The sequence below is a fragment of the Ascaphus truei genome, chromosome 3 (genome assembly GCF_040206685.1).
Source record: "Ascaphus truei isolate aAscTru1 chromosome 3, aAscTru1.hap1, whole genome shotgun sequence".
Lineage (NCBI taxonomy): Eukaryota > Metazoa > Chordata > Amphibia > Anura > Ascaphidae > Ascaphus > Ascaphus truei.
The window spans coordinates 21,380,065-21,396,364 of NC_134485.1; the positions used below are offsets into that span (position 1 = coordinate 21,380,065).

At 42.6% G+C, this 16,300-nt stretch overlaps 1 protein-coding gene across 1 annotated transcript in view; it reads right to left on the minus strand.

The window, feature by feature from the left end:
• Window positions 1-3,834: 3,834 nt before the first annotated feature.
• Window positions 3,835-16,300, minus strand: part of GET1 (guided entry of tail-anchored proteins factor 1) — a 52,806-nt gene continuing 40,340 nt past the window's right edge. The window contains exon 5 of the mRNA XM_075593732.1: window positions 3,835-4,215. Within this exon, the coding sequence (XP_075449847.1) occupies window positions 4,142-4,215 (74 nt within the window). The 3' untranslated portion in view covers window positions 3,835-4,141. The remainder of the gene's footprint in view (window positions 4,216-16,300) is intronic.

Consider the following 16,300-nt stretch of genomic DNA (forward strand, 5'->3'; position numbering starts at 1 on the left):
CTTCCTTGGTTCAGTCCAGTTGTGGACTAAGGAATCTCTGCTCTGTCTCCAAGTTCAGCTCAGGTGTGAGCAAAGGAGTCTCACTTCCTGTCTCAAAAGACAGGCTTTTCTAAGCAATCAGGCAGGTGGTGTTTGTTAATTGACTACCAGCAGTTAACCACCACACTGCTGAATTAGAGGCACATTACCTGAACAGGGATAACTCCCCTGTTACAGGCACCCTACAGGTTGGGTGTAGCAATGCACTCCCAAGGGCCTCAGGTAGAGAAAGTGAATGATGGTACATGACACACAGTACATAGAAAACATCAACAAATCCAACAGCCCTAGTCTTTCCCATGTACCAAATAAATTTAAACCTTCAGTTCCAATTAGCGCATAGATTGGAATTAAGTGAAATCCCTCTTCCATGAAACACTTTCTCTTCCATGTTCAATGGTTAGGGTTGCCAGGTGTCCAGTATTGAACAGGACTGTCCTGTATTTGGACACTCGGTCAAGTAAAAATTAGAGGTAATACTTGACATGTATGTGTCCAGTATTACCTCTCTGGACTTTGTGACCTGACCAGCTTGGGGGGCCGTGGGATTTCCCTGAGCAGGTAGAGAGCAGGGCTGTTGCTAGGGGGCTGGGAGAGGGGTGTGTGTGCTTGCGTGCGTCGCACCTTTCACGATTGTGTCCAGTATTTTTGAAGAAGCCACCTGGCAACCCTATTAATGGTTGGTACAGAATTAAAAGGTACTGAGGTGCTTTGCAAAATTGGACCTGAAGGCCTGACTAGAGTAGCACTATAAATGCTACCAAATATACTGTATTGTGTACTGTTCATACATACATTTTTTTATTCTACAAATCACAATTAAAGCTATTTGCTGCCCCAGTTGCCACAACTGCATTGCAAAGCAAAGGGGTTAAGTAGGATTAAGTCTTTAAAACAGTGAGGGACAAGTATTTTGGAGAGCAAACGTTCTTACATATGGTCAGCAAGGGTTTTGAGACCCATGAATTTTCTTTAAGGGGCCTATTCAGGTAGCTTCGATAAGTGACTTAACAGTTTTGAGTACTTTTCGAGCGAGTTTGCATGTGTAGCAATTCAGAAATCTCTGATAACATGCCAGACAAACCGAGTGCGCCACCTAAAGGGTGGCGAGATGGGATCCCTGATGTGACTCTGATGGAAAAAATGTATTCTTACTACATCGGATTGAAGCAGTGTGTCTCCAGAGCTGACCCTCATTAATACTAGCTCCAGAGACACCATGCTTCAATCCTATGTAATAAAAATACATTTACAGGCAGCTTCATTACCTTAAATGGGTAACTGCTAAGGTAATAGAGGGGTTAAATACCAATGCTCGATTTGTTGGGGTAGAGGGGGTGGGTGAAGGTTGGAGTTGCCCCTGGGTGGGTGTTTAGGCCTACCTGGAGGGTTGCGGAAGGAGTTAACCCCGTCATTACCTTAGCGGTTACTACCGCTAAGGTAATGAAGGGGTTAACACCTCCCGCTACCCACCCGGTAGGTCTCAATGCCCACCAAGGGCCAAATACCACCTTCACCTACCCCCTCTACCTCCAAAAAACATTAAAATACAATACAACCACCAATACTATTCAATACGCCCATTGATTGCCAGTGTGGTTACTTATTCCCTCAATGAAAAAAAAAATAACCCCAATGGCAATGAATGGGCACCCTACTACCCACCTCCTCTACCTCCAACAACCCCTCCCCACCCAACACACACAGTACAGTAATGGGCAAAATCCCTATTATCCAAATCTGGATAATAGTGCATTTGACCATTAAAAATAAAACATTACCTAGTCAGCATATAGTAAATTAAAGTTATACTTTCCCCTGCCAGGATGAAGGCCGTCCTCATCCTCATCTTCGTCCTCCATGGGCAGCAACATTAAAATTAAAAAACTTAACTACTGGCCACTAACCCCTTAATTAATTTAGCGGTTAGTAACCGTTATAGTAATTAGGGGTTAACCCTGCCCGCTACCCTCCTGGGAGGCCTAACCACCCTCCCTGTGGCAACTACCCCCATCCCCCACCTCCTCTACCCAATATGGGCATGGATTGCCACAATGGCAATGAATAGGCAACCTAAAAATTAAAAACAACCATAAAATACATTACAATTCAATCAAAACAAACATTTGCCAAAATATGCATGGATTGTAACTGACAGATAAAATGGGTGAGTTAATAGCTACAACAGAGCATTATGATATTATAAGCATTACTAAAACATGGTGGGATGAAACTCATGACTGGCAGTTAATTTAGAGAGGGTTATTCCATTTTTCAGAAGGATTGCACAAATAGAAGAAGAGGTGGAGTATGTTTATATGTTAAACCGGATCTAAAACCTATTATAAGGGAAGATGTTTATGAAGGGAATGATGCAAATGTAGAGACCTTGTGGATAGAAATTAGAAGTGAAGATAAAAGGACAAGGAAAATGTTTGTAGGGATATGCTATAAATCACCAAATATCTGTAAGATAGAGTAGGCCAAAATACTTTTGTAAATTGGGAAGGCATCAAAACTAGGTCATGTTTGCATAATGGGTGTTTTTAATTATCCAGACATAGACTGGGGCAATAAGATTCGCATTACAACAAAAGGAAATAGGTTTTTGGGGGGTGTTTAAAGACAATTATATGACCCAAATTATTGGGGAACCAACCAGGAGAGGGGCAATACTGGATTTGGTAATATCAAACAATGTAGAAGTAATAACAAATATTCAAGTCCGGGAATATTTGGGAAACAGTGATCATAACATGGTCTCATCTGAAATAAATGATCAAAAACCATGTTACATGGATTCAACAAAGACTTTACATTTTAGAAAGACAGATTTTAATAAATTGAGGAATAATCTACAAGGAATAAATTGGGATGATGTTTTTGCAGGGAAAAATGTGTAAAATAAATGGGCAGTCTTTAAAACATTGTTAGAAAGGCACACTTATAAATGAATACAATGGGGTAATAAGTATAACAGAAACAAGTCTAAACCAATGTGGCTAAATAAATAGGTAGGGGAGGAGATGAAAAGGAAGAGGCAGCATTTAGATTCTTAAAATCAGACGGGACGGAGGCATGTTGTCAGAATTATAAGGAATGTAACAAAAGTTGCAAAAGAGCAATAAAATTAGCAAAAATTGAAAATGAAAAAAGAATTGCAATAGAAAGTAAGATCAACCCTAAAATGTTCTTTAACTACCTTAATAACCAAAAAATTAGAAAATAAAATATGGGACCCTTTCAGTGTGAGATGGACAGGCAAATTATTGGAGATAAGGATAAAGCAGAGGTATTAAACAAATTCTTTGCCTCTATTTAATCGGGAAGAATCAATTGCAATAGTAGTGCCGCAGGAAGAAGCCTCGATCTCTACATGAACAAACAATTGGTTAACTTAGGAAGAAGTTCATAGGCGGCTTGATAAAATTAAACTAAATAAGGTACCTGCCCCGATGGCACACATCCAAGAGTTCTTAAGGAGTTAAGATCAGTAATAGCCAAACCATTAAATTGAATATTCAAGGACTCCATTTCCACAGGCTCAGTACCACAAGACTGGCGTAAAACAGATGTGGTGCCTCTAGTGGGGAAGCTACATATCTGTTGTCTAAATTTATCACAGGTTGAGCTGATAGACATATGTGTTTTTTCAACCTCATTTACTAGGTAAGTATGTAACACTTTAAACCAGTGCATCCAGCAATGTATTACGAAGGGGTTATCTTTCTTTGTATTTAACACTTGTTGTTATCTTGAAAACATGCACATGCAATAATAAAGTGCATCACTCCATTCTCAGGGCCGCTCTGCATAGCTTTATTTATTTCACATCTGACAAAAAAAACTTCATGCATACGGAATATGGTTTCAACCTGATCTAAGAGACACTGATTTCCAGAAAGAAGTACTGTATAAATAAAGTAATACGATCCGTTGCTGCTTATTAGTACCATTCAATAAATACGTCATACTAATTTAACATAGTGTAAACAACACATGATTCCTGCAGCATCTTTAATACCTGAAATAAATTGCATTATATCTACATGCATATGTCTGGATTTCATTATTAGCTCTCAGGAATATTGTCTCCTCCTTCTTAGCTGATCGGGTAAAGCATAATGGCCACAACTTTGTTACACACCACAAGCCAACAAGTAATTCCTACACCACCTGAAAAAGAAAAGGCAAAGATTAATAACCATGCGTTAACATACTGTATATCCAGGGCACCATAACGTCTTCAATTCATAATATCCTGCCTGCATAGTATCCTCGTTTGTGTCAAAGCATGTTCAAAGAGGCACTCCCAAATGGGGAAGCAGACCTGCACAGCCTGCATTCCAATCCCCCATTATCAGGGAGGACGTGATGCAGAATAATGGGAGAAGTATAAACATATCGCGAAAAGAGAGTAGAACAACAACAAATGGACAGGGAAGATGCAGGGACATGGAAAATATTACCTGAGAAAGTGACAAGAGAAAAAAGTTACATAATAAAATACAGGAGAAGTAAACGTGAAAAGAGAGGTGTATATACAGTACGTAGAGAAAAAGAATGCAAGAGAAAAACAGGTATATATATATATATATATATATATATATATATATATATATATATATACACCTGAGAAGAGAGACAATGAACTGAAGGCATTTAAATAAAATAATCGTTACATACTGTAGTTACATTGTAGATGAGGTTGAAAAGATATATGTCCATCAAGTTCAGCCTATGCTAAATTTAGACGACAGATACTTTATCCTAGAGGTGCGCAAACTTTTAAGTTTTCCCCCCTGCCTGCTCTACCCCCCCCCCCCTCCTTACCTTGTCTTCAGCGTCAAATGACGCTGCGTTGCCGAAGACAAGGTAAGGGAAGTTGCAGAGGCCTCACGTGATCCCTCGGCATTTAATTTAAATGCCTTGGGGAAGAGCGTGGGGCCTCTGCAACCCCCCTGGAAAATCTTGCGCCCCCTAGTTTGTGCACCCCTGCTCTATCCTATATGTACTTACAGTATATTGATCCAGAGGAAGGCAAACAAAACCCCCCAGTGACATATCATCTAATGATATCTCATACAGGGAAAAATAAATACCTTCCTGACTCCAAGTATTGGCAATCAGATTACTCCCTGGATCAACATTCTTCCCATGTTTACTTATTTGGTATATCCCTGGACACCTTTCCTTTCTAAAAAGATGTCCAACTTTTTTTTTTTAACAAATCTATTGTATCTGCCATCACAGTCTCCATGGGTAATGAATTCCACATTTTAACTGCCCTTACAGTAAAGCAGCGGTGCGCAAAGTGGGGGGCGCGAGATTCGCTGCAGAGGGCGCAGGGTTTACAGAGGCCCCGTGCGCTTCCCGAAGGCATTTAAATTAATGCCGGTGGAGCTGTGGGGCCTCTGTAAACCTTACTTACCTTGATTCAGATGGTCATGGTGACGCATCGCCATGGCAACGCAGCGGCAAATGATGCCGCGGGGTAATGTGACGTCACGTTGTCATGACAACGTGACGGCGCTGTCATGACGCCAGGACGTCTGAATCAAGGTAAGGGGGGCATGAGGAGAGGGGGAAACCCAGCAAGGGGGGCGCACTGGAAAAAGATTGCGCCCCCGCTGCTCTAAAGAACCCTTTCTTTTGTTGCTGGTGAAATCTCCTTTCCTCCAACCTTAAGGGATGAACCAGTGTCCTTTGTACTCCTTTGGGATGAATAGTTATTTTGAAAGCTTCTTGTACTGTCCCCGAATATATTTGTATATAGTTATCATATCCCCTTAGACGCCTCTTTTAAAATGTAAATAAATCTAATTTAGCTAGTCTCTCCTCATAAGTTAGATCATCCATCCCCTTTATTAATTTGGTGGCTCTTCTCTGCACTCTCTCTAGTTCCAGAATGTCTTTTCTAAGGAGTGGTGCCCAAAATTGTACTCCATATTCAAGGTGTGGTCTTACTAATGCTTTATAAAGGGGCATAATTATGTTTACTTCCCCTCCATCCATTGCCCATTTAATGCAAGATAAGATCTTGTTTTCCTTTGCAGATACTGCATGACTTTGGGCACTATTGCTAAGCCTGTTGTCTACAAGCACTCCTAAATCCTTCTCCATCAAGGATTCCCCTAATTTATCCCCATTTAATTTGTAATTTACCTGCCCAAGTTTCCAGTCTATTACATTCTACTCTGATTCTACTACCTTACACAATTTAGTATCATCAGCCAAAATGGCGACTTTGCTCTCTATGCGAACCTCAAGGTCATTAATAAACAAGTTAAAAAGCAGGGGTCCCAGTACCGATCCTTGAGGTACTCTACTCACAACTTTAGCCAAACCTGAAAAAGTTCCATTTATGACAATCCTCTGTTGTCTATCCTTCAAACAGTTTTCAATCCAGATGTATATATTTTCCAATTTGTTTTATTTGGTACACTAACCTAGTGTGAAACCGTAACAAAAGCCTTTGCAAAATCTAAGTAGACCACATCAACTGCATTACCCTGGTCTACATTCCTACTTACCTCCTCAAAGAAACAAATAATGTTAGTTTGGCATGATCTATCCTTCATAAATAAATGCTGACTATTACTAATAATTTTGTTTCCCATTAGGTATTCCTGAATATTATCCCGTACTAAACCTTCAAAAAGCTCCCCCACTATTGATTTCAGGTTTGCAGGTCTTCCTCGGTGGTGATCTAGCTCCCTTTTAAATATAGGCACCACATCTGCTTTACGCCAATCTTGTGGTACTGAGCCTGTGGAAATGGAGTCCTTGAATATTAAATGTAATGGTTTGGCTATTACTGAACTTAACTCCTTGAGAACTCTTGGATGTATGCCACCGGGGCCAAATGCCTTACAGTATTTACTTTAATTTTATCAAGCCACCTATGAACTTCTTCAGTTAACCAATTGTTCGTTAATACAGAGGTTGTGGCTTCCTCCTGAGGTACTACTATTGTAATTGATTCTCCCTGGTAAATACAGAGGCAAATAATTTGTTTAATACCTCTGCTTTTTCCCTGTCTCCAATAATTTGCCTGCCCATCTCACACTGAAAGGGTCCTATATTTTGTTTTCAATTTTCTTTGTTATTAAAGTACTTAAATAACATTTTAGGATTGATCTTACTTTCTATTGCAATCCTTTTTTCATTATCCATTTTTTCTAATTGCATTGCCCTTTTGCAACTTTTGTTATATTCCTTATAATTCTGATATGATGCACGCGTCCCTTCTGACTGTAAAGCTGCAGACCAAGCAATATCCTACGTGAATTGTGTTTAAAAAAATAAATAAATAAGTTCTGTTCTATTAGAAAATACTTGAAGCATTTTTTTAAACAACTCTGAATTACATTTTTAATGTATTATAATGTAACAAGCCTTTCTTTGTTTCTATAGCAACCATTTAGAAAGTCACCGCTACTGAGTCAATACTCATCTGCAGTCATTTAGTGAACCCCCAAGCCGAATCTTTGCTGATCGACCACAGGAGAACGGATAGATCGGCAACTTAGCTATTACTTATCATTGTGTGGATTGCATTAATGCACATATTAATGAGAGAAAAACAATGGCAGCTTCGACTGTTGCTTTAAGAATCGAAATGCCTGCCTCTTCTTTTCCATTTCCTCCCATACCTGTTTATTTAGCCACATTAATTTAAACTGGTTTGTTTTATACTTATTACCCAAGGGTATACACTGATAAGTGTGCTTTGCTAACAATGTTTTAAAGACTGCTCATGTATCTTCCAAGTTTTCCCTGCAAAAACATCCTCCCAATTTATTTCTGGTAGATTATTCCTCGGTTTATTAAAATCTGCCTTTCTAAAGTTTAAAGCCTCTGTTGAACCCAAGTAATATGGTATTTGATCATTTATTTCAAATGAGACTATGCTATGATCACTGTTACCCAAATGTTCCTGGAGTTGCATATCTGTTATCACTTCTACATTGTTTGACATTACCAAATCCAGTATTGACCCTCTCCTGGTTGGTTCCTCAATCATTTTGGTCATATAATTGTCTTTAATCATTCCCCAAAACCTGTTTCCTTTAGTTGTAATGCTAATCTTATTGCCTGGCTGTCTCATGTCTGGATAATTAAAATCACCCATTATGCAAACATGAACTTGTTTTGATGCCTTCTCCATTTGCAAAAGTATGTTGGCTTCCTCACTCTCACATATATTTGGTGGTTTATAGCATATCCCTACAAACATTTACTTTGTACTTTTACCTCCACTACTAATTTCTATCCACAAGGTCTCTAGAGTTTCACCTTTCAACTACAACTTTCATAAGTTCCCACGCATTTGCAGCAAGCCGACGCGATTTTTCAGCTTTAGTTGAAATTCCCAGCCATAATTTTGAGGTAGTTGGTTGTTTTTGTCTTCTTTTTAATCCGTTTTCTTCTTTCCTTCTTCGCATTCGGATGTAATTTGCAGAAAAACAATCGGGTATCATTCCTTGTGTCAAAACAGTTATGGACTGTACAGGACGCAATATCGTGTTTCTTGTTAGCAAGGATATAGTCAATTTCATTATTTATTCTATTTGTTCCACTCCATGTCCATTCTCTAGTTTGGTTCTTCTGAAAGAATACATTTATGATGGAGAAGTCTCTCTCTCTGTAACGATGCTCGTCTCAAACAGGAAGCGACCCACAGGGCTGAGGTAGGAGTGTGAAAGAACCGACCTGAGCCGATGGACAGAGTCCTGAAAGAGTAATAAGACGTAGGCCGAAGGTCAGGGCGGGTGGCAGAGTTGCGTAGTCATGCAGATGCAGAGGTCGAGAGAGGCGGAAGACAGGGATGGTCGTGGTACGTAGCCGGGTCTGGTAACGGGAAAGACGTTGCTTGTACACAGCATAAACTGAAAAATTTGCTTGTCAACTTCCTGCTTACAGACCTGTCCTTTTAAAGGAAGTTGCCAGGAGCAGCAATGGAGAATCCTGCCACAGAGGGCGAGCTAGAGCAAAATCCTGAAGCGGACTCTGAAAACCCGGGACGTAATTTGCAAAACCTCATTGTCCCCCCCCCTCCCCCCCCCCCCCCACATTCCTCCAGAATCGGTCTCCAGATGATTTAATCCGGGCTTGTCGGGGAACCTCCGGTGGAAACCTCGGACCAAGGAGGAAGTGTAGACATTACTAGCTTTCACCCACGAATTCTTCTCCGGACCGTATCCCCTCCAAAATACAAGGTATTGGAGACTGCCTCAAGATCTATGGGAATCCAGGATCCGACGAATCACACACTCCCCTTGGCAATCCACTAGAACCGAGCCTGGGAGGGTGGGAGCAGAAGAGGAGTTGTTGCAGATCACCGACTTTAGGAGAGACACATGAAAGACTGGAGGAATCTTAAGGGTATCTAGTAGCTCCAATTTAAACGTGACTGGATCTACTTGTTTCGCAATCTTGTATGGACCTATGAACCTGGGCCCAAGCTTCAGGAAAGGAATCTTCAGACGGATGTTCCAGGTAGATAGCCATACTTGGTATCCAACCTGGAACTGTGGGGCTGGCCGCCAACGCTTATCCGCGTGATCCTTCTGCTGAAGGGAGGCTTTAGTTATGTTGGCATGAATCCTCCTCCCGAGACTTTAGCTCCTGGACCTTGTCTTCCGCCGCGGGAACTCCAGATATGGAGATGGACGATGGAAGGGTAGAAGACACTGCCAAAATAGTCCGAGACGATGGAATGGCTCCTGGAAACAAGTAAATTGGGTAATCGAATGCCTGATGCAGTGGTAACCCCTTGGTTTGCTTCATGTAGAGAACATCCCCAAAATCCTGGTATGCAAGGGGAAGACCATTGGGGAGAGATACAGGCCCCAGCGGTGAGTCAAGGCTGGGGCGAAAAGTAGACAAGCAAGTCCCGTAACATAGCTGGCCCCAGGTGGTAACTTGCCCCGTTACCCAATCAACTGTGGGGTTGTGGGCAGGCAACCAAGGGAGACCTAACAGTATAGGTGCTGAAGGTGCGTTGATTACCATGAAAGGGATTATCTCCGTATGTAGAAGTCCGATGTTCACTACCAGGGGAAGGGACTCCTGGGTCTTCCGTCGATCACGGCAATCTCTAACAGAATCTCCAAAGAGCGAAGGGGAATTGCGTACTGTTTGCCGAACGAAAGATCAAGGAAGTTACTCGCTGCTCTGGAATCCACGAAGGCCTGAGTAGAGACTGAGGCCGAACCCCATGAGAGGGAAACTGGCAGAAGAATCCGGGAAGGCACTAAGGGAAAAAGGATGGTAGCGATGTCCAGCAAATCCTCTTCTAAATTCACTGGACACGGGTGTTTTCCCGGACCCGCAACAATCGGGTAGTAACGAATCCGGTGGTCCTGGGCCCCGCAATAGAGGCACAAGCCCAAGGTACGCCTCCTACTTCTGTCCTGTTCTGACAGTCTGGTGGTACCCAGCTACATAGGCTCGTCATCTGGAGGGGACGGAGAAACGAATTTTGGGACCAACCGAGTACTCGGGTTTCTATCAGCACGGCATTTCTCAGACAGGCGTTCCTGCATTCTGAGATCGATCCGTACGCCAAGAGAAATTAACTCCTCAAAGTCCATAGGGAGGTCCCAGCCGGTCAGCTCATCCTTTAAGTGCTCAGATAGTCCCTGCCAAAAGGCCACTACTTGAGCTTCATTATTCCAACCCGTCTCAGCCGCGAGGGTGCGAAACTCAATGGCGTATTGGCCTACAGTGAGAGTTCCCTGGCGTATCCGCAGGAGTGAAGCTGATGCTGAAGATACTCATCCCGGAGCGTCAAACACTAACTTGTAGGCACGGATGAAGGCAGGGGAATTACTGATCAGGAATCAAAAGAAAAGCTACCCAAAGCTCTAAACGGAGAGCTTGAAAATAGTAGATAATGAGCAATAATGTATGGGACAACTGTGGTCTGTGTCATGAGGTAGAATAAAGGACGTGGGATGCGGTATAAGTTGATTGGAGATAGGACCAGAGAAAGGAGTATGTGGAGTGGGAGTTCCTTTGGAAATCGCTACATGGGATATATACACCGTTGGAGGAAATATATGTTACCTCTCTTTAGGATCCCTCAGTGTAGCCTCCGTTACCTCCACAAGTCCGTCTGATCCGGTCCTGGTACAGACCTCACGAAATCACCAACCTGCTGCCGTCTGCTTCTTTCTCAAGCTGCTGGAGCTCCCGAGTGCCGGTGGCATGTTCACCTACTTCCGGTCCGTCCGGGAACGCTCCCTTCGCTCCGTGAGTGCCGTGAATGATCTCCGTGCAGCAACAAATCCCATATGACGTGTCCTCCAGGCCACAGTGCGTCTCTCCAATCAGAAGAACAGCATACAGGGAATGATGATTGGTATGAGACTGCCGCGTCCCAGAATAAAGCAACCGCAGCTCACCAGGGTTGGAAAGTTTAAAAACTATTTATTAGACTACATAAAAACGAAAAAAAGTGACAAACAAATACAAAAAAACACACCTCCTACGCGTTTCAGGCTACAGCAGCCCTTTTCTCAAGGAATATAGTTGGGTCTGTGAGATAAGCTCATTAATATAGCCCCTCCTGTGAACTGAACAGCAGCTGTGGATTGTTATGTAATCAGACAATATCACATTGGTTGTCATGACAATGAGAATGACATGCATGGTATTAAAAACACAACTTGATTCATGAAATTTCTCTTAAACCAAAAGATATATGTAATACATAGAGTATATTGTATCTATATTGTATTTCCTCATGGTAGAAAAAACATCAAGTAACAAGTTTAAACCAAAGTAAAAAACTGATTATTAATAAATTGTACAAGGCAAAATATACATCAAAATAGAAAACAGTTAATTATTCTGTCTGATACAACAAATATGAACATAGAAACTGCTATAGGAAAAATAGAAGAGAACTTAATAGTCATAGTATAATAAATGTCGTAAGGGAAAAAGAAACACAAGGATACTCAACATAAATTGTATGTATCAACTATACAGTGAATGTATTTTCTCTCAATGTGAGAGGATGATATCAGAACATAGCAGATTAATCACAAGTAAAGACCTTACATTAGAGAAAATATTTCAGGTCCCACTCTGTATTAAGCCCCTTTGGGATCAATGTATCCAGTGTGAAAATCCAGTGGGCCTCTCTGCGATAGAGTGTATTAACTCTATCACCGCCTCTGTAGTGGATTTGTATATGTTCTATGCCAATACATTTAAAATTATTAAGAGACCCATTCTGGCATTTGCTAAAATGTTTGGACACTGGGTGCAATTGATCTTGTTTCAAAATAAGTCTCATGTGTTCAAGAATTCTTATTTTGAACATACGTGTAGTGAGACCTATATATTTCTTTTGGGTGAGAAGAGAAATGATGCAGGCCGCCCTGGCTCGGTGCGTGGTGAACATAGACGGTTGTAATTCAAATTGAATAGAGCATTGATTAAGAAATCTCCTGCATGCCATCGTGTCCCTGCCATACCGTAGGGAAGTCGGGATCCGAGGTTCCCTGATCGCTGGGGGTAACGGGAGCGGTATCGGGGCCGCATCTGCAGCCCTCAAGTCCGTCAGATGGGTGCCAATGCGGGCGACTAAGTCCTGCACCGCATCACACATCTGTGCCAGTTGTTGCTCATGTAGGGCGAGGCATTGCTCATGCTCCCCCAAGCACTGGCCCTGCAGGGAAACGTCTCGTCCTACCTCAGCGGGGTCCATATTTTGGGCCGAGCAAAATGTAACGATGCTCGTCTCAAACAGGAAGCGACCCCCATGGCTGAGGTAGGAGTGTGAAAGAACCGACATGAGCCGAGGGACAGAGTCCTGAAAGAGTAGTCATACGTAGGCCGAAGGTCAGTGCTGGCGGCAGAGTTGCGCAGTCGTGCGGATGCAGAGATCGAGAGAGGCGGAAGACAGGGATGGACGTGGTACGTAGCCTGGTCTGGTAACGGGAAAGACAATCGAAAAGGGTGTTGCTTGTACACAGCATAAACTGAAAACTTTGCTCGGCAACTTCCTGCTTACAGACCTGTCCTTTTAAAGGAAGTTGCCAGGAGCAGCAATGGAGAATCCTGCCACAGAGGGAGAGCTAGAGCAAAATCGTGGAGCGGATTCTGAAAACCCGGGATGGATTTTGCAAAACCTCATACTCCCTCTGTATATATGTATACAATAAAAAGATCACTTGTGAGCACATTCTGCAACCCTGCCTTTCACCATTATCACCTAGCATACAGTGCTTCCACTGCAGCAAGGGATTCTGGGAAATTACATGCAAATGAGCACACCGTCTCACCTTTTGCCTGAAATCCATTTTTACATGGAACCCTTATAAGCTAATGCTTGCTGTTAACACAGCTTTTAAACACACCATGGGAATCGGATGCAAAGCCAGAGAAACCACTGACAGACATGTTTCAACCTTAATGGGTCTGATTAGTGTGAGGTTGGTTGTACTGGCTTTGCAATTTTCAAGGCAGACGGATTTACCATACACATTTTAAATTATATATATACAATAGAGTCCCAATTATCCAACCTTCGGTTATCAGACCTTCCGTTTTACCTGTCATCCCCCCCCCCCTTCTCGCTTACAGGCAGCAGAAGAAGAGGAGGACTGCAGACCACAGGAGTGGCACTGGGGGAAGACATCTGGCGACCAAAGAAGAGGACCATGTCAGCGGAGGGATGGAGCTAAGACAGCGGGCGGCAGCAGAAGACCATCAGACCCTGTGTGCGGAGCAGAGCGGCATAGAAGAACGGCCGGGAAAGGTCATGCTGTAATGCCGGAAGTCAGACATACTGTAGGTCAACTCGTGAACTTGGTAAGTGAGAAGGGGGGGGGGGGGGGGAGAAAGTAATACTTTCTGGAGAGGGAGAGAGGGAGACCCACTACTATATGTTAGTTAGTGTGAAAGTCCTATGCAAGAACATGCGGCATAGAACTTGACAATACACAGAAGATACCCTATACTGCTAGCATGATGTATTCAGTCCCTAAATAGTTACTACACTATCACTCGTGCAGAAATGAGGAAGCCCATTTCTAATTTAAATTAATCTCCCTGAAAATTGAATTTAAAATGTTGGTCAGCATGAAAAGCAAAAAAAAAAAGTAGGAGAAACTCCACCGCAGTGCATCCAGACTCCTCCGTACATGCAGATGAAAATAACCACGGCTGTTTTAATGAATGGCCGTGCCGTTTGTCTGTGAATATAAAAAAACTTCCAAATGTCCGTGATTTCAGAACAATGCCATCTAAGTGAGTAAGCACACTCAATAGATAAATAGGACCTGGTTGGCAATGCTTGCTATGAGTCCTGAAGCATTGAACAGGACAGGGACCTCCAGTCCGCTAAGATCCCATTAATAATAATTAACGTTCTGATCCGTGCGAGTGTTTCTCTTCCCCGGTTCATGTGCCATTAACGTTTTTCCACAAGTAGCAGTCCAGATCTGTTTTTTTTCGTGCTGTGCACCGCCAATCTGTTCTCTCACCGTGGTAAGAGAGTGGAAGGCTAACTGTATAATACGTCTGTTTCATTTTTATTCGGAGACCCTTTTGTATAAACTTGATATGTATGCTATACAGAGTGGGACAGAGGAAGCAGATAGCTGTAGTATAGGATACAGGGGGAAGGATGGGGAGAGAGGATATATACAGAATAGGAGCGTATAATAAATACCAATAAACATGCAATCCAACGTAGGACTAAAGTGAACGAACAGGAGTGATATGTTTAATGGGTTAAATATTGGTGAAAAAAACAGACAAGTGTAAGAATTTGTAAATACTCTTAAGTTGTCTTTAGCACAATGTATATTACAACACAGGAGTTTTTAGGGGTTTTTTGTTGTTCCATTGCCATTTGTTACTCACTTTCCTCCATTCCTACTTGTTCTTCTGGCAGGCAGCACGATGGATCATTTCCATCCCATTATACCGAGCTGTCAAGAGCCCCCAACTAAGGCGGGCTTCACACGTGCAAGACCTCTCCTCACCTCCACATCTGCCTCAGGAACCCCTGAGTTGGGTGGTGGTGGATGACACGAGGGAGTGGACTGATGACGTGAGGGATTGGGTGATGATGTAACGGGGCAGAGTTTTGATGCAGTGTGATGAATGGAAGAGGTGGCGTTATGATACCAGGGGTTATGACATTGGGACCGGGGTTTAGGATTATCTCAGGGTCTTCCGTCAGCGTGAGATTTACCGCGAGATAGAAGCCCTAATGCGTAAGGCACATTTTATGAGTCTTGCCAGGTCTGCATTATCACAGGGTTGGGAGAAACACGACCAGTAATAACCTCCCCTGCCCCATCAGAGTCCCTGATGTAAACGAAAACTTTAACAAATAGTTAGAAATAATTATACTTGTCTTATTTAATTTTTAAAGGCATCAAACATTAAGAATCAACCTGTTCCTGCTGTTAGTTCACTTTGGTCGTTTGTAGGAATGCACCTTTAATGCAGCCTGTACTAATCCCACAGAATCAGCAACGCTGAGCTATAATACAGGCATACCTTAAGCACCTTCAGCAGCGGAGACAAAAACATAGTGTGTGCAGAAGCATGAGAGATGAGCGGAAGGTAGGAGGAATAACAGCTCAATAAGAACTTCATTTAGATACTGACTGCAGTCAAGAGTTATTAGGCCCTATATTCATTTCCACCTCCAAATGCCCATTTTACCCATTAATTACAGCTTCCTGCAGCCACACAATTCCTCAGGGTGTGAGAAACGGAAGGAACATATTACTGGTTGAGATAACTTTTCACTCTTGTCCAGTCTTGCCCATGCAATATTTATTTTTTTTAGATTGTCAGAGGTACTGTGGGGCAGATCAGATTCTTTTTTTTTTTAAGGTGGTGCAGAAAATAGTGTCAGAATAGTGGCTTTCATAATTCCATTCTATTATTCTACCATTTAATGGTTCCATTCCACATTCCCAGTGGTCTCGTGGCAGTACGTGATGTTTTCTGTATTGCTGCTTTTTTTGTTGTTGATACAGGCGGGCCCCGGTAATGTGGCGGGTTCCGTTCTATGGTCCCGCCACAAAGCGAAAATCGTCGGAAAGCGGAACAGGCGATTTTCGGCATCTGTGCATTCGCAGACCGGCAATTTTCATTTCTGCGCATGCGCAACCTCTGTTCTGTGCAAGCGTGACCACCATTCTAAGCATGCGCGACCTCAGCAGCCCCCGTTCTGTGCATGTGCAGACATGGTGGCCCCCTACCCGGTACCGCTGTATGA